Here is a 19,618-nt window from a genome sequence, read left to right as displayed (position 1 = left end):
TCATATGTGGGCATAAACCACTGCATGGGCACACAGGAGGGCTCAGAAGGAAAGGAGCGCCAATTAGCTTTTTCAATGCAGATTTTGCTGAAGAAGTCTCCGAGCGCCAGGTGCGTTTGCAGTGCCCCTGTAGTGTCGGCAGAGTAAAATCTTCCAATAAGTCACCCCATTTTGGAAAGTACACCCCTCAAAGAATTCATTTTGGGATGTGGTGAGCATTTTGACCCCACAGGTATTAGAGGAAAGTATTCAAAAGTAGACAGTAAAAATGAAAAACTCGAATTTTTCCAATAATAAGTTCCTTTAGTTTGAAATTTCTCAATTTCACGAGGAAAAGGAGAGAAATGTCACCCCAATATATGTAACGCAGGTTCTCCTGAGTAGAACGGTACCCCATATGTGGGCATAAACCACTGCATGGGCACACAGCCGGGCTCAGAAGGGAAGGAGTGCCAATTAGCATTTTCAGTGCAGATTTTTCTGAAGAAGTTTCTGAGCGCCAGGTGCGTTTGCAGAGCCCCTGTAGTGTCAGCAGAATAGATTCCCCTCAAAAGTCACCCCATTTTGGAGAGTGCACCCCTCAAAGAATTCATCTTGGGGTGTGGTGACCATTTTTACCCCACAGGTATTAGAGGAAAGTATTCAAAATTGGCCAGTAAAAATGAAAAACTCTAATTTTTCCAATTATATGTTGGTTTAGTTTGAAATTTCTCAATTTGACGAGGAACAGGAGAGAAAACGTACCCCAAAATCTGTAACGCAGGTTCTTCTGAGTAAAACGGTACCTCATATGTGGGCATAAACCACTGTATAGGCACACAGCAGGGCTCAGAAGGGAAGGAGCGCCAATTTACTGGAGCAAAACCGCAGCTAGTAATGGTTATTAGAATAGCGCAGTTACTAAAATAAAATAAAAAAAATGAGATTACAGGTAACGTGGGGTGGTTACAGACAGTCTGGGGTGGTTATGGGCAACCTGAGGTGGTTACAGGTAATCTGGGGTGGTTACGGACAACATGGGGTGGTCACGGGCAACCTGCTGTGGTTACGGCAACCTGGGGTGGTTACAGGCAACGTGGGGTGGTTACAGGCAACGTGTGGTGGTTATGGGCAACGTGTGGTGGTTACGGGCAACCTGCAGTGCTAACAGACAATCTGGGGTGGTTACGGGCAACGTGGGGTGGTTACGGGCAATGTGGGGTGGTTTTGGATAAACTGAAGTGCTTATAGGTAATCTCGAGTGGGTACCTGTAATCTGGCATGGTTACCGCAATCTGGAGGGGGTCATTGGCAATTTGGGGTGGTCAGAGGCAACGTGGGGTGGTTACGGGCAACCTGCAGTGCTAACAAACAATCTGGGGTGGATACGGGCAACGTGGGGTGGTTACGGGCAACCTGCAGTGCTTACAGACAATCCGGGGTGGTTACGGGCAACGAGGGGTGGTTACGGGCAATGTGGGGTGGTTACGGATAAAGTGAAGTTCTTATAGGCAATCTGGGGTGGGTACCTGTAATCTGGTATGGGCACCGCAATCTGGAGGGGGTCATTGGCAATTTGGGTTGGTCAGAGGCGGCGTGGCGTGGTCAGAGGCGGCGTGGCGTGGTCAGAGGCGACGTGGCGTGGTCAGAGGCGACGTATGGTGATCAGAGGCAACGTGCGGTGGTCAGAGGCAAGGTGCAGTGGTCAGAGGCATTGTGGCGTGGTCAGAGGCAACGTGCGGTGGTTACGTGCAATCTGGGGGGTTACATGTAATCTGGCGTGATTACAGGGAACCTGAGGGGGTTATGTGCAACCTGGAAGGGTTACAGACAATCTGGGATTGTTACTGATAAACTGAAGTGCTTATAGGTAATCTGGGGTGGGTACATGCAATCTGGAGGGGGTCACTGGCAATTTGAGGTGGTTACGGGCAACGTGCGGTGGTTACGGGCAACGTGCGGTGGTTACGGGCAACGTGCGGTGGTTACGGGCAACGTGCGCTGGTTACGGGCAACGTGCGCTGGTTACGGGCAACGTGCGGTGGTTACGGGCAACGTGCGGTGGTTACGGGCAACGTGCGGTGGTTACGGGCAACGTGCGGTGGTTACGGGCAACGTGCGGTGGTTACGGGTAATCTGGGGGGGTTAGGGGTAATTTGGGAGTAAACTGCAATTATTACTATAATAAAAAGTGTGTTTTATTTTTTTGTATGTTTGTCACTTTTTGTACTTTGCACATTCATTTTCACTACATTACTATGATTACTGTGATATTTTCTATCACAGTAATCATAGTTCAGTGACAGAGACCAAATTGGTCTCTGTCACTTAAAATTTTCAGAGTTGGCTGGTTGTGGAGCGCATGCGCACTTCATAACCAGCCAGGACGTCGAGGAGGAAGGAGCTCCAGGATCAGGTAACGTATATGGGGAAGGGGGGGTGACTGGGGGACAGGGGGGACTGGGGGGGGGGGGCAACTTGAGGGACAGGATACATCACTTTTTATCCCCTGTCACCAATCATTCATGGTGACAGGGGATAAAAAGTGCCGGGATGCACGTGGCACAAGAGATCAGCGGTATATAGTATATACCGCTGATCGCTTGTACCGGGACCCCACAGGGGGGTCCCCGATCACTGCCCCATGCTCTCCGCTACCTCCGGTGGTGGAGAGCATAGGGTTTTCATTCATTTTAACTTTTCCATTGCTGTGAACAGACATTAGTCTGTTCACAGCGATGGCGGTGGCCATCTTGGAAATGATGGCCTCCGGGGGAGGGGGGTTAGTTATCAGGGCACTAGGGGGGTCTGATCTGGGGTCTGATGGACACTTATTTCATCTCCCCCCCCGCCGTGGATTCACCGGTAATCCCCTTTACCGACGGCCGCCGCTATAACGTTAATAGCGGCGATCGTCGGTAAGGGGGGGGGGTGGGACGGACCCGCTATCTTATTCTCTGCCATCGCCGTAAAAAGCTGATGGCAGCAGAATAAGGACCCTTAGTGACCACCGTAAAAAGCCGTATCGGCGGTCACTAAGGGGTTAAAGCAGTCTGCAAAGGGATTCTCAGAACAGGATTGGTAGATTAGTAGGTAATAGCTCCAGGCATCACATTTAACATTGCCACACAAGACCTGACCAATACTACCATACTGTGACTGGATAACACCTCCACACCAGACCTGACCAATACAAACATATCCCCCTCCCCCTTGAAAAGACACCAGATTTACTGGCAAGTCTGAATGGGAGATGGGAGACTAAAAAAAATTTAAAAGTTGTTTCCTTCCCCCTACTCCCTGGTGCTGCCCCCCTGCAAGGTGCTGCCCAAGGCACCAGACCACGGGTGCCTAGTGGTAAATACGGCCCTGGTGTGAACATAGCCTCATAGTGCCATACCTGTTCTGAGGTTTTCTGTACTGAAATTAACATTACATTTATGAATGCAATAAGCATTCACTATTTCTTATAAAGCAACATCTCTTGTAAAGCAACTTGGGGTGCCCCACTGAGTTTCCATTTTGTTCAACTTTATAAACTTTAACCCCTTGCCGCAATATGACGTTTGGGAAATGTCAGGTAATGCAGGTAAATTCCTGCAAAATGACGTCCCCCGAACGTCATCCTTTCCTTGCCTCCCCCCGCTGTCCCTAACAGCAATCGGGCAGCGGGAAGAGGCTGTCTCACAAAGCCTCCTCCTACTGTCCCTGCCCGGAGGAGAGCCGCATAGTCCATGGGACTGCAACGTCTATGGGAAATCCGGAAGGAGATCGGCTCCCTTTGACTCCCCCTTCACCCAATCGCACGGCTGCGGGGGATAACCATAGCAACCCAGAGGCTGCACTGAGGCAAGGGTCTGATTGTTTAAATGAGCTGTCAGCTGTAATGCTGACAGCTCATTCACTATATAATGTATTACAGCACAGATCATGTGCTGAAATGGATTATATATATGAAAAAGTTACACACATAAAATAATTATGATTAAATAAATAAGTAAAATAAATAAATTAATTAAATAATTAAATAAATATACACATTCCCCCCCCCCTTTATAAATGATCACCTAAAAATAAAATACACATATTTGGTATCGCCGCGTCCGCAATGACCCTGTCTATTAACCCGTTACATTAATAATCCCACCCGATTAACGCTGCAATATAAATAAATAAAAAACTAACCAAAATGAAATTTTTTTGTTAATCCCAACCCCTAAAAAATATAGATAAAAGCTAACAAAACAAGGCAGGTGTTTACCGTGTGTACGCTGGGAGAAGTATATACGGTTGCTGTTGCACCTTCTGTTTTTTTGTCTGTACTTAAGCCACAAGCAGCGTGCAACCTGCAGTGTGAACAGAGTCATAGACGTGCTGCCAATTATTTATTTTTTCTGTTGAATCTGGGGGGTGTGGCTACCTCCTGTTGGCCTGCACTCCACCCATGTTCCAAGGGTGCTATAAAAAGAGATAATTTGGCTCCTATCTGCCCAGTTGTAGGCTTATTCAGCCCAGAAGAGGCCATTGCTAGTGTGGAAATGCTAGAGTAGGGACCATGTCTCGAGGAAGCCTTATCGTGGCGACATGGTACACTCTGATCAAATAGTTTGCTAAGATCCTCACTTTTTAATATCTACAGAGCAGGTGTTTACCATGTGTACGCTGGGAGGAGTATATACCGTAAGATCTTGCACCTGTAGGTTGCTGTTGCACCTTCTGTTTTTTTGTCAAAAACTATCATAACGTCACATGTACCCAAAAGGTGTACCACTAAAAATGGAAATGGAACCACCACAAACAATCATTGTACAGTAATCCCCCGACATACTATGGCCTCAAGATGTGATGGATTCAAGGTACGATGGCCTTGAAGAGCATCGCACCTTGAATCCAGCATCAGGATACAATGCCTCAAGGCAGCTGTGACATCACTCCTCCCCAACGGGACTGCCCTGTGAAACAGCTGCAGAAGCAGGCAAGGGCCACAGGTCACAGTGATTCTGCCTACAAGCAACATCCCAGCTGAAGCACTCCTAGCTCTCTGCTTAAAGCGACTCTGTACCCACAATCTGACCCCCCCCAAACCACTTGTACCTTCGGATAGCTGTTTTTAATCCAAGATCTGTCCTGTGGTCCATTTGGCAGGTGATGCAGTTATTGTCCTAAAAAATTACTTTTAGGGTGCCTTCACACCTACCGACTCGCAGCGTTAATAACGCCGTGAGTCGGCTAGGTCCTGGCAGATCAGAACGACCGCTGCGTGTATGTAAATCTGCCGGCCGCTTAACCCCTTCTGATGCCGGCCGGTCGCCTCCCGCTCAGCTCTGTATACATTACCTCCTCGCTCAACGGGGTCCAGGCGTCCTGCTCTCCCGCCCGGCCAATCAGTGGCTGCGGCAGGGCAACACAATGATTGGCCGGGCGCGAGAGCAGGACCCCGTGGAGCGAGGAGGTAATGTATACAGAGCTGAGTGGGAAGCGGCCGGCCGGCATCAGAAGGGGTTAAGTGGCCGGCAGATTTACATACACGCAGAGGTCGTTCAGACCGCTGCGTGTATGTACTGACAGTGATCTGCCAGGACCTAGCCGACTCGCAGCGTTATTAACGCTGCGAGTCAGTAGGTGTGAAGGCACCCTTAAACTTGAAGCCTGTGCCAAACGGGAGTATCTGTGCCCCAACTTTGCACCACCCCTCCGTCCCTCCTCCCCACCCTCTTCATCACTAGGAATGCCACTGAAACATTTTCTCCATGCTGAACATTGCACGGGTCCTTAAAGAGAACCTATCATCTAAATTTCACTGTCCCTAATATAAAAGTTTATCTTTCCCTAAGTTTATTTATGAAGCTACAGACTGCCTTTGCAGTCTGTATCTTCTACGTTACCTACTCCTCTGTTTCTGTGCAAGCAAGGCCGGGGCGCCGCCATCTTGATGACGTCCCATGCGTTCCAGCGCTAGGCTACTGTGAGTGTGTGTAGGCTACTGTGAGTGTGTGCAGGCTACTGTGAGAGTGGTCAGGCTACTGTGAGTGTGGGAAGGCTACTGTGAGTGTGGGAAGGCTACTGTGAGAGTGTGCAGGCTACTGTGAGAGTGTGCAGGCTACTGTGAGTGTGGGCAGGCTACTGTGAGAGTGTGCAGGCTACTGTGAGAGTGTGCAGGCTACTGTGTGTGACGCCAAGACACTGGGGAATTCAGACACTGGGGGACCTTGCATTCAGTCCATTGCCAGGGGGGAAAGAAGGAAGAGCGGCCTGTGTGTGCCAGTGCTATCAGGAACAAAAGAGGGACCCTGCAATGATCCTTGTCAGTGAGAAGGGAAAAGAGGGCCTTGTGTGCCACGCTAGATGCCAGGCAGTGCCAGCATGGTCTTGGTGTCTTAGATCATCAGTCTAAGGACTGCATGCAGCTGTGCATATGTGATTTTTAGTGGCTCTTATATCTATCTGGCTGATGTGATTCCTGATATAGGTCAGGTTCTATTTATCTATCGGCTGTCTAATGGTGCGTTTACACGGAACGATTATTGTTCAAATTTTCACAATAACGATCGCATTTGAGCGATAATCGGCTCGTGTAAACACAGCAAACGATCAAGCGACAAGCGAAAAATTGTTTATTGTGATCTTTCAACATGTTCTTAAATCGTCATTGGTCGTTCGCTAAAAATTCGCAGATAGCTTTGTGTCTTTCAAAGATTTACCCTAAGTTTGAGATGGGCCTAAGTGCTCTTAAACGATGACAATAATGATTTTTCGAACAAATTTTCTAACGATTTATTCGTCTAAACACTGATCGTTATAAAAATCAAATTGTTGCTTCAAAATTGTTAAATGATCGATTGGGCAAATTATCGCTTCAAGTAAACAGGCCATAACTCTATCCATTTAGTTTGACTTCTTGGGGTCTTCGGAACCACTTACTAGTTTTCCATAGAAATATAGACTCAACATACAATGGTTTCAATATACAATGGTCCTTCCAGAACCAGTTAATATCGTATGTTGAGGGATCACTGTATTTTGCAGGGTGTTGTAGTTTCCTATCACTCAAGTTAATGTAGTTCTTTTTACTTTTCAGTAGATGGTGCCAGACTGCTACTGAAGAAACGTAAGCCAAAAAACTAGATTTTCTTTAACACTACATGTAATTATTTACTTCCCTACAGTGAGCCTGGTAAGAATGTCCCTTCGCAAAATAAACAGACTATTTAGATAAATAATAGAGCCCAATGTATGGTAAGAAATATATTACTGCTATTGCTAAGTTTAGAGGGAACCAATCATAATGATTTAGGATTTTGAGATACAATAATGATGCTGGAGCATTTCCTACCATGTAAACTGCTTGTTTGCTGTTGCTTCTGTCTCCCTGAAAATGCAGTTTTATTCCTCCCCACACTGTAAATCAGCGCTAACCAGTCATGTGGGTGGCGTCTCTCCCTCAACTAGTCACGGCTCCAGGGCTGTATTCACTCCCCTTTGCGCTGTAATCACTCCCCTCCATGCTGTAATCCCACCTTTCTGGGTGTGAATCACAGGCCACAAGCCTCTCAGAGGTCACAGCACAGAGGGGAATGATTACAGCGCAAAGGGGAGTGATTGCAGACCGGGAGCCGTGACTAGTTGAGGGAGAGATGCAGCCCGGATGACTAGTTAGTGCTGATTTACAGTGTGGGGAGGAACAGAACTGCATTTTCAGGGAGACAGAGGCAACAGCAAACAAGCAGTTTACATGGCAAGCAACGCTGCATCATTTTATAGATATAGATATAGCTAAGGGGTTATGTGGGGAACACCTTTACTGTGTGGGGGTGAACCACTACTGTGGAGGGAATTAAAGGGTTTTTCCTACTTAAAACTAAATTATCCACAGGATAGGGGACTAGAGATTACGGGGGGTCCGACCTCCATACCCTCTGGCAATCTCCAGATCTGCCCCCGACTCCTTTGTTAGGAATACAGCTAGAGGTGCAGCACATGACCCACAGCTCCATTCATTCTCTATGAAGCTTTCAAAAAGAGCCAGGTACAGAGAGAATGAATAGAGATGCGGGTCATATGCTGAACCCTTGGATGTATTTAAAACAAAGGAGTCAAAAACTGATCTGTGGATCGCAGTGGAGTACAGAGGTGCGCTAGTACTGTGTAGGGCACAACAGTGGGGCACTATTACAAGTAAGAAATTTTTATGTCTGGGGTAGTACTGAGAACACTATTATCAAACTCCACAGAGACCAGTTGAGGCTAAAATAAGTTTTCATGATGGTTTGGACCAGGTGAAGAATTAAAAGGAGAGGGAATATCAACAAGACATCACATGTGAATCACTGGTTATTGTTATCACTTATATCAAGTTTACAGTGTGATTATACCCTGTATATTGCAAGTGTAGTGCATGACCACTATAAGGGCACAGGGGGATATTACTGGTTATATAAGTACATTACTATTATTTATACATAATGTATTACTTATACATTAAAATTTATGTTCGGGCATTTTATTAGGGACAAGGTTAGTGTATATAGGTTTATTCATAAAACAATATCCAGGGCCATTGTCATGATCAGGTGGTGTATCTAAGCCTGTAGTGTTATTAAAGTTGTTTTATTGTCTTATAACTATGCTGTGTACTATAAACTTTTGGCAGGAAGAGGGGAACATGTGGCTTGTGGATCATGTCATTTTTTTTTTTTAATTCTGGCAACCTCCTGGCATAAAATATATCAGGGAGGAATCCATGGTAGGGCACATGCTACATCACATAAGAGTTGCATATGAAACACTGCTCTTAGTAAATGCCCCATAGACAAATAAAATCAACAAATGAAACCATAAAACCAAATAATAGCATTACTCGAAAACTAAGCTGAAAGTAAAAAAAAAGTACTGAGAAGTGAACTTACAATTCCATTCTGCACACTGAACCCCAGCTGGTACTTCAGGTCAGGTCTCTTGATGAGGACGGTGGTGACAGGGGGGCAGCTGACAATATTTAGCTTTAGCTGTGTTTGATTCTTAAGGCCCTGCAAAAAAAAAAAAATGAACAAAGTAAACTTACATCGACAAGATAAATTTTTCTTTTTATTTCTAAAGAGGAACTGGAAGAAATACCAAATCTTGACCCACACAATTTTATAACAAAAAAACAAAGATCATCATAACCCCATGTAAGGCATTTACATCTACAGGATACAAGAAAATGATAGAACATTGAAGACAAAGGAACACAGTGACACATCTAACATACATGTAAACCTTACTAAACAGGGAAGAATTCACTTGTAGGTGGATAGCAATGTCAGATCTTACTGAGAAGATCTGTTGAAGGGGTTTGAACTTATCCACCTATCCTAAGTTTGAACCTATCCACACACTTCAACCTCTCCACCATGTACAAGACCAAAGAGCTGTCTGAGAACACCAAGAACAAAATTGTAGACCTGCACAAGGCTGGAATGAGCAACAGGACAATAGGCAAGAAGCTTGTGAGAAGGCAACACCTGTTGATGCAATTATTAGAAGAAACACAAACTAATTGTCAATCTTTTTCAGTCTGGGGCTCCATGAAAGATCTTGTCTCATGTACTAAGGATGATTCTTAAAAAGTTCAAGAATCAGCCCAGAAATACAAGGGAGTACCTAATCAATAACTTGAAGAGAGTTGGGACCACAGTCTCAAAGATTACTGGTAGTAACACCTTGTGTGCCCTGCAAGAATAAAATCCTGCAGGGCACACAAGGTCCCCCTGCTCAGGCCAGCACATGTCCAGGCCCATTTGAAGTTCACCAATGACCATCTGGATGATCCAGAGGTGGCATGAGAAAAGGTCATGTGGTCAGATGAGACAAAAATAAAACTTTTTGATATAAACACTTACCTTCTTTTGAGGAAGAAGGAGGATGAGTATAACCCCAAGAACACAGTCCCGACCATGAAGCATGGGGGTGAAAACACTTTGGGGTGTTTTTTTTGCTAATGAGACAGGACGACTGCACCATATTAAAGGAAGTATAGATGGGGTCACATATCACAAGATTTTGGCCAACAACCTCCTTCCCTCAATAAGAGCACTGAAAATGGGTTGTGGCCAGGTCTTCTAGCATGACAATGACCTTAAACACACAGCCAGGGCAACTAAGGAGTGGCTCCATAAAAACAATTTCAAGGCCCTGGATCGGCCTAATCAGTCTCCAGACCTGAACTCAATAGGAAATTTTTGAAAGGAGCTGAAACTCAATGTTGCGTTGCCTAGTGACAGCCCTGAAACCTGAAAGATCTGGGAGAAGATCTGTATGAAGGAGTGGGATAAAATCCCTGCTGCAGTGTCTGCAAACATAGTGAAGAACTACAGGAAACATCTGACCTCTTTAACTGAAAACAAAGGTTTCTGTACCAAATATTAAGTTCTCTTTTTTAATTGTATCAAATACTGAATAATTATTTATAAATCAAACAATGTTATATTTTGGATTTTTTTTTTTTTTTACAGATCCTGTTTTCCTCACTGTAAATCATACTTTTAGGTACTCGGGTACACACTGATTTCTTTGACTGTGACCAGATTAATTATTTTCTCCTTTAGGCAGTCTGACTTCCGGCTGGCCCGCAGCTAATGAAAAGAGGTCACATGGGTATCAGTGTCAATGGTAAATGTACATATAAGTCTGCAGAAGGGGAGGAAATGAAACAAAAAAGTGCACTGCTACTTAAATTGCAAAACACCACCCAAACTAGAGGCAAGAATGGTGCTGTTTCTGGAAAAAAAACATCCACATTTTTCTAATCCTGGATAACCACTTTATTCCCTGGATAGTTCAGTGGATTTGTGGTTGGCTGACAGATAGCGGTAACGCACCTGCACACCACCTTCCCCCTTCCCAGGCAGCCTCCGGTGTCTGCATTAAACCCAACTGCATTTTTCATTGATCGGTGAGTGCTGGACTCTTCTGTTCTTTGAAGTTCAAAGCTATAAATGTGTTGTTGTGAAAGGTGTGCAATATGAGCAGAGAGCGGCTACAAGTGATGGCCTTAAGGGTCTATTCTGGGTCTTATTCTTTTTAATATGTTTGTAAGTGACATAGGAGAAGGTTTTGTAGGTAAAGTTTGTCTGTTTGCTGATGACACAAAAGTGTGCAATTGGGTTGATATTCCTGAATATTTTAGCTTTGCTAGATAAGTGGTCCAAACAATGGAGACTGCAGTTCAGTGTTTCCAAATGTAATTTGGGCAGAAGGAATCCTGTAACTAGTATCATATTGGCAGATCTGTGTTAGCAAAGACTTAAGAATAGAAGGTTTTAAGGGTAATGATTTCTGCTAACCTTAAAATGAGTCAACAGTGCAACCAGGTGATAGGGAAAGCAAATCATATGCTGGCCTGTATAGCTAGAGGTATAAGCAGTAGGGAGATTGTATCCCACTTTATAGACCACATCTGGAATACTGTGTAAAGTTCTAGAAACCTCACCTACAAAAGATATTGATAAAACAGAACAGGTCCAAAGGCGGTTGGAGAGACTGAAGCACAAACCCTATCAGCTTTTTTTAAACATATTTTGATTTTTAAAAAGTCTGTATTTTTTAAAAGAAGTAAAAAACGGCGTATCATTGTAATCATACTGAGGAATATATACAACATGTCAGCTTTACAAATGGCAAACACCCTAAAGATGCTGATCAAGCTAACGCGAAACGTGCGTTGGGGAGGAGGAGGACCACGCGGTCACCTGACTTAAGGTATACCCTGCACCTTTGCATGTTACTTATTTGGAAGCTGGTTAGACACTGTCGCCATTACTGTGTATATTTGTAATCACCTCAGCCGCCCATATATCAGAGATTTTGTACATAGCCTCTTTACAGCACTGTGCACTTTAGCATATACTACCTTTGCTGCTATATTTTTGTTGGACACTAGCAGCACTGTGCACTTTACTGATTTTTTCCTTTGTTTGGGCGCCTGAGTAATTGTATTACGCTTCCCCTCACTGCTCAATTATGTCCTAGTGATCTCTGTGGCCCACCTATGTCATCTGTGCAAATCTGTCAATATCTTGGAATTTTAAAATATGTGTTTTTATGTATGTTATATGAATTTTCAAATAAAGTGTACATTGTTCATTATACTTTGGTGTGAGCTATCAGTTTTGTAGGAATTTTCTGTTTTAGAGATAGCCCTGTTTACATATTTTGGTCTGTGTAGGAAAAAGTTTACTGAAAAAGTAGTAAATCCCTAGAACAAACTTCCAGCAGATGTGGTTGGTAAATCTACAATACCTGAATTTAAGGGAAATATTCCCATAGGGATTAATAAGACAACACATAATAGATGTAGAATAGACTGCACATACCTTAATTATACCTTGACAAGTTGCTAGAGGAAGGCCAACCAAGCTTGTTCCATTGATAGACATAATTTGATCGCCAATGCTGAGTTTTCCAGAGCGCGCAGCCGGCCCCCCATTCATCATATTTGCGAGTATTACAGTAGGAAGTATTGAGCCCCATCCAGATTCCACAATAACCACTCCCAAAATCTCTCCCTTGAGCTTTTCCACTTGAAGCTGTTAACAAATAAATCATAACCATATTTCACAGAGAGTCCATAAAGGCATCTATTAATAGCGATAACATCATAGTATTATACTTACCTCCTTGCAGTTTTCAGAGTTTGAGAAGTGTATGAGGTCATCATTATACATCTCTTGAGTATTAATGATGTCGCTATATTCTTTTTGACTGAGGTCTTCTGGGTTGATCCCATTGGCTCGTAAGAACTCCTGGTAAGCAACACTGAAAGCTTGGCCAATTGACTGTGCAATGAGCTGGGCCTAAGAAGGAAAGAACAAAGTGTCAAGTCTAGTACTGTTTTATCAGCCCCTGATGTCATTTGTATAGTAATAACAATCATATTGTTTCATAATGTATTACAATACAATTGTTAATAAAAGCAATAGCAGCAATATTGTATGGGCCAGGAGAAAAACAATGTTAAATCTTTTCCTGCCACTAGGTGTCACTATGGGATAATTTTAATTCAGTACACAAAGAAGTATAGTGATAAAAATGGCCTTTTAAATATATGTAATGACTGTTCTCCGTCAAAAGGAAATGGTGATTCTACATTTCTTACAGCTCTATAAAAGCACTTATCTGGGTTGAGGTCATTTGGAAGTCATGCATGCTGTGATATTGCAGGCCAGATGTCTGCTATCGCTTTATAAAAAAATATGTGGTTCACATTACCATATTTGTAGAAGCAAGCATTTTATCACAAGAAAGAGCCATCACTTAAAGGGGACCTGTCAGCAGGAAAATAGGGGTGTAAATGGAAGCATTGCTAAATAGAGCTATTTAGTATGATACTTGGCATACCTTTATTATCCCCATAGTCATTTCCAGCCCTTTAATTAAAAAAAAATCCGAAGTCTTCCCATACGTATCAGCTGCTGTATGTCCTGCAGGAAATGTTGTTTTCTTTTCAGTCTGATACAGTGCTCTCTGCTGCCACCTCTGTCCAAGGCAGAAATTGTCCAGAGCTGCAGCAAATTCCCATAGAAAACCTCTCCTGCTCTGGACAGTTCCTGTCTCGGACAGAGGTGGCAGCAGAGAGCACTGTGTCAGACTGAAAAGAAAACACCATTTCCTGCAGGACATACACTAGCTGATAAGTATGGGAAGACCTTAGATTTTTAAAAAGAAGTAAATTACAAATCTATATAAAACTTTCTGAAACCAGTTGATTTAAAAGAAACAAAATTTGCTGGACAACCCCTTTAATAGCTCTGTTCACACAAGTGCCATTGCTTACTTGTATAACAAAACCATGAGACTGTGGAATATATGTTGCTGAACAAATAAGACAACCACAATGGATCCCACTAAGAATGAGGTCCAAAAGGGTTTGGTACTTTTGAAGGGGAGACTATAAACATATGTAACAATTGTGTTGCAACCAATAGCCTGCTATAAGCACTGTGGTCTTTGCTGCTGGAGAGTTCCAGTACAGGGGTAACTAAGCTTTTCACGGCCCGTCAGAAAGTAACTCTGTCAGGTGTCACACCAAGAGCTGGGAGCTATGATTTCCCCTCCAGCCACTAGGTGTCTCATGCCTCTCTGTACACAGCTGTGGTGTTAAGGTTTAGCTATGTGTTGTGTTTAGCCAATCACAGGTGCAAGACGCTCAACCCTTTTCTTTGTAATCTTCTCTATGTCGCACGACCTTATAAAGGTTGAGGTAACTTCCTGTTCTTTTGTTCTCCTAGACAGTGTGTATGAGAGACAGACTCAAGACTCCTGCTGCAGTGACCAAGCAGGCCTCGCTTAGGCCAGAGCCCTTAACAAGGACTGAACCTGTATCCTTTACTAGAGACTGAACCCACTAGTATGCAGTGTTAAGCCACAGAAGTGAGGTAACTGTGAGCTTTGGCTTTGGCTTAAAAAATCTGTCAGATAGTCTATTGGTGTAATAGGGCCCTTTCAGTCCGAGAGAGGCCATTGCTAGAGTAGGTTCCAAATCTCTGAGGTCACCTTAAGGCGGTGAGCTGGTACATTCTATTTGATCAAATGGTTTGCTAAGAACCTTATTAAAAAAAAAAATCCTATATGGCACTTGCAGTTTGTTGCAGCAATTTTCTGTTTTTGCTGCTTGTTAGCCTCGGCTTCATGCAAACTGCATAGTGTGAACAAGTGTTAGTGTGGTGTGCTGGCTTTTGATTGCTTTTCTTGAGAGGGGCCATGATGTCACAGGACCAGGAGATACAGCAGACTAGCAGGTGACCGGGAGCGGTGGTGCTGTGCTGTTTAAGGGGCGTAGGGACAGGTAAGTATCACTTCATTATTATGTTCCCACCACTTCCTGCCCTCCCTGGACTATTATCTTTGCATGAGTTCTCCGTATATTCTCTGCATATAAACAGTGTACTATATTAGCCAGGGTAATGTCTTTTACAAAACCAGAGAACTTAACTAGAGAGCAAAGTGCCCATTAGGGGGTCTTTGAGTTTACATCTCTTATATTTCTTTCTACTAGGATTAAGAGGTATATACTGAGATTTATAGCTGTGTTCTGAACTCAACTTAACCATTACCTTTTGCTCAGAAAGGTTTCCTAAAGTATGAAAGTAAATTTCTTGCAGTAATTCAAATATCAATATGTTTTCCACTTTCAAGCACAGACAAAAATGTACACAAGCTTCCTATTAACTTCTGTTGTCTAAAAAGTCACAGGCACTGCAGGATTCTGCAAATAATGTAGCGCAGTGTTATTATTCTTATTGATGTAATGTGCTCCTTCTATGGCAAAGCCGATGCGTCCCCCGGGGTCTAAAGATTATCTCCACACAACACATTTTGTGACTGCAGGCAATGGGAATATATCCACCGTGAAAAAACAAAAATATAATTGGTATATAGCAGAGACTAGAGAGAGTGTCATAATGGAATCAGTTTTATTAAGAATAATCTTTTGGCACAGGTTGGGATTGGAGATCTCACAATGGCAATTATAGCTGACTCAACCCCTGTCTATCTGAAGGAGGCATTTAATCAGAATTAGGGCACACCGCACCATCCTGAGCTCTGGAGGCAGAGGGTAAACAAAATCTATGAATGGAAATTTTCATCAATGAGGGAGGGAAATACAATTCAGTGCCCAGGCGTAGATTTACTACATATGGTATTACAGATCTTCTACGGAATTAAACATATTATATACTTTCAGAAAACCCTTCAGGATGCAGTGTGCTCTGTCGTGAAACTCAAAAGCCTTGAGGTCGTTGTCTAGTCCTATGTAACTAAGGCTTCATCAATGTATAATAATTGTTCATAATTATAATATACTAGAAAATGTACCCGGCGCTGCCCGGGTATAAAGTGTCAGTGTGTTAATTAGATTTGTTCTAAGGTGCCCAGGAGGCCAAGCTAAAGGTATTGTTTCATCTAAGTTAATCAGTGGAATTAGTGTATACCTGTAGTGCATAGTTAGAGGGGTTCTGTATACCCACAATGTATAGTTTTTAGGGGTCTCGCGTATCTCTAGTGCATAGTTGGGGGGCTGTATACCTATAGTGTATAGTTGGGGGGGTCCTGTATACCTGTAGTGTGTAGTTGGGGGGGCTGTATACCTGTAGTGTATAGTTGAGGGAGGTCCTGTATACCTGCAGTGTACAGTTGGTGAAGGTCCTGTATACCTGTACTGTATAGTTCGGGGGTCCTGTATACCTGTAGTATAGAGTTGGTGAAGGTGCTGTATACCTGTAGTATAGAGTTGGTGGAGGTCTTGTATACCTGAAGTATATAGTTCGGGGGTCCTGTATACCTGTAGTGTATAGTTTGAGGGTCCTGTATACCTGTATTATATAGTTGGCGGAGTTCCTGTATACCTGTAGTGTATAGTTTTGGGGTCCTGTATACCTGTAGTGTATAGTTTGGGGTCCTGTATACCTGTAGTATATAGTTGGTGGAGGTCCTGTATACCTGTAGTGTAAAGTTTGGGGTCCTGTATACCTGTAGTAAATAGTTGTTGGAGGTCGCGTGCACTTGTAGTGTATAGTTTTGGGGTCCTGTATACCTGTAGTGTCCTGTATACCTGCAGGGTCGTATTTACCATTAGGCACCCATGGTCTGGTGCGTAGGGTAGCACCTTGCAGAGGGGCAGTACCCTCCCGTTCAGACTTGCCAGAAAATCTTTGGTCAGTTCTTGTATATGTGTGGTATGGCAGTGTTATCCAATCACAGTATGGCGGTATTGGTCAGGTCTGGTATGGCAGTGTTATCCAGTCACAGTATGGCGGTATTGGTCAGGTGTGGTATGACAGTGTTATCCGGTTATAGTATGGCGGTATTGGTCAGGTCTGGTATAGCAGTTTTTTCCAGTCATAGTATGGTGGTATTGGTCAGATGTGTTATGACAGTGTTATCCCGTCACAGTATGGTGGTATTGGTCAGGTCTGGTATAGCGGTGTTATCCAGTCACAGTATGGCGGTATTGGTCAGGTCTGATATGATGGTGTTATCCAGTCACAGTATGGCGGTATTGGTCAGGTCTGGTATGGCAGTGTTATCCAGTCACAGTATGGTGGTATTGGTCAGGTCTGGTATGGCAGTGTTATCCAGTCACAGTATGGTGGTATTGGTCAGGTCTGGTGTAGCAGTGTCATCCAGTCACAGTATGGCGGTATTGGTCAGGTCTGGTATGGCAGTGTTATCAAGTCACAGTATAGCGGTATTGGTCAGGTCTGGTATGGCAGTGTTATCCAGTCCCAGTATGGTGGTATTGGTCAGGTCTGGTATGACAGTATTATCCAGCACAGTATGGCGGTATCGGTCAGGTCTGGTGTGGCAGTGTTATCCAGTCAGAGTATGGTGGTATTGGTAAGGTCTGGTATGACAGTGTTATCCAGTCACAGTATGGCGGTATTGGTCAGGTCTGGTGTAGCAGTGTTACCCAGTCACAGTTTGGTATACCTGTTGTGCCCTGTATATACATGTACTGTATAGATGGAGTAGGGGGCCCTGTATATACATGTACTGTATAGATGGAGTAGGGGGCCCTGTATATACATGTACAGTATAGATGGAGTAGGGGGCACTTTATATACATGTACTGTATAGATGGAGTAGGGGGTCCTGTATATACATGTACTGTATAGATGGAGTAGGGGGCCCTGTATATACATGTACAGTATAGATGGAGTAGGGGGCTCTGTATATACATATACTGTATAGATGGAGTAGGGGCTCCTGTATATACATATACTGTATAGATGGAGTAGGGGCTCCTGTATATACATATACTGTATAGATGGAGTAGGGGGCCCTGTATATACATGTACAGTATAGATGGAGTAGGGGGCTCTGTATATACATATACTGTATAGATGGAGTAGGGGGTCTACCAGTTATTACTGTGGATGTTGTGAGGCAGCTTCCCTAGCAACCATTGCTCCCTGTGAAAATGAGAGCAGTAATCCTATTGGTTGCTAAGGCTCCAACTGCCGTGTCTGCTGCAGCTAATTATATCACCTGTGTTTGCAGTGAGGAGATTTTCCCATTCATCTCTATGGGGCGCCTCTCTTTCCCCTCCCCCTCCCCTCCTGTACATCTGGCAGGGACGGGACCTTCGCTAAAACCTTCCCGGGCACCCAATGTATCTGTGTGGCAAATTTGGGGTCAAACAGTTCAGGTGTTTGGATGTCTATTTGGGACTGACAGACAGACAGACAGACTTTGATTTTTATTATATAGATTTTATATCTCATCATAATCAAGACCCCTGCTTGCCATCACTGGATGGAAGCATTCTAGTTTAGATTTAGCTAAATTGTACTCATTTATGACTTCTGTATCTGACACTTTATACAATATATTAGGGAAGTGGCAGACATCACTTGTGAGCCAGTTCAGCTGCACAGGGGCCCAGACCAACAGAAGGGCCTTCCAGGTTCGGACTCTGAGCCTCAGCCTGGTGGGCCCCTCCACTGCCCCAGGTCCACTGCCATCCATGTACTAGGTGCCTGATCAGATGTATTGCCACCCACAGTCCGCCAGCGCCAAGATGCCAGCAGCCACAGCCCACCCCACATACCACACTTGTCTAATGGATATGTGAGCCACAGCCAGCCGCATCGCTGCCACACTCCTGCCCTGCCTCCATATGTGTGCACCAGTGACGTCACCTGGCGCTCGTACATTGGTGACTGCGGCATCGGGCATCCTGATGACCTGTAGGGCCACTGGGGGTCAGGTGGGGTATTGTGTTTGAGGATAGGGGTCAGCCAGGATGGGTAGTGTGTGGGGGGAGGGGGGTCAGCCTGGATGGTTAGCGTGTGGATGGGGGGGCAGCCAGGATGGGTAGTTTGTGTGGGGATGGGGGTCAGCCAGGATGGGTAGTGTGTGGGGGGAGGGGGGGCAGCCTGGATGGTTAGCATGTGGATGGGGGGGCAGCCAGGATGGGTAGTTTGTGTGGGGATGGGGGTCAGCCAGGATGGGTATTGTGTGGGGATGGGGGGGCAGCTAGGGTGGGTAGTGTGTTTGGGGATGGGGGGCAGCCAGGATGGGTAGTGTATGTTGGGATGGGGCTCAGCTAGGGTGGGTAGTGTGTGTGGGGAGGGGGGGCAGCCAGAATGGGTAGTGTGTGCTGTGATGGGGGGCAGCTAGGGTGGGTAGTGTGTGTGGGGAGGGGGGGGCAGCCAGAATGGGTAGTGTGTGGGGATGGAGGGCAGCCAGGATGGCTAGTTTGTGGGGATGGGGGGCAACCAGGAATGCGGTGAACATTCGATTGGCCAACAACTCTCTCTTCCAATCTCACCACCAACTCTCAGCAAGGTGAAATGCTCATGTGTTCTCAAAGGAAAAGTTAGAATGCTGTCTGAAGTCCATGTCCATTCTTTCCTTGACATCACTAGTCGGGGGAGAGTGAGAAGGCCACCATATGATTTAGACAGTCTGCCAGTCTTGTCAAAGTGAGTTTAGCTGCCCTTTTTTTTTAAACTTGTTTTTATTTTAGTTTACAAAATACTTTTTCACTTTAACGTAACAACACAATGGTGGGGAGGAGGGGGATGGGGAAGAGGGGAAAGTGGATAGTAGTGGAGGGCACCTGCAGATCTGGGAGCAGTCAAGCTGACCCTTGACT

At 44.6% G+C, this 19,618-nt stretch overlaps 1 protein-coding gene across 3 annotated transcripts in view; it reads right to left on the bottom strand.

The window, feature by feature from the left end:
* APBA2 (amyloid beta precursor protein binding family A member 2) overlaps nt 1-19,618 on the bottom strand; it is a 302,541-nt gene that overhangs the window by 42,844 nt on the left and 240,079 nt on the right. For all 3 annotated transcript variants that reach the window (XM_069956545.1, XM_069956547.1, XM_069956548.1), the window contains 3 exons: nt 12,633-12,812; nt 12,333-12,545; nt 8,886-9,005 (listed from right to left, as the gene is read on the bottom strand). In XM_069956545.1, the coding sequence (XP_069812646.1) occupies nt 8,886-9,005; nt 12,333-12,545; nt 12,633-12,812 (513 nt within the window). The remainder of the gene's footprint in view (nt 1-8,885; nt 9,006-12,332; nt 12,546-12,632; nt 12,813-19,618) is intronic.

The sequence above is a fragment of the Dendropsophus ebraccatus genome, chromosome 1 (assembly GCF_027789765.1).
Source record: "Dendropsophus ebraccatus isolate aDenEbr1 chromosome 1, aDenEbr1.pat, whole genome shotgun sequence".
Lineage (NCBI taxonomy): Eukaryota > Metazoa > Chordata > Amphibia > Anura > Hylidae > Dendropsophus > Dendropsophus ebraccatus.
This window is presented reverse-complemented; position numbering and strand designations above follow the sequence as displayed.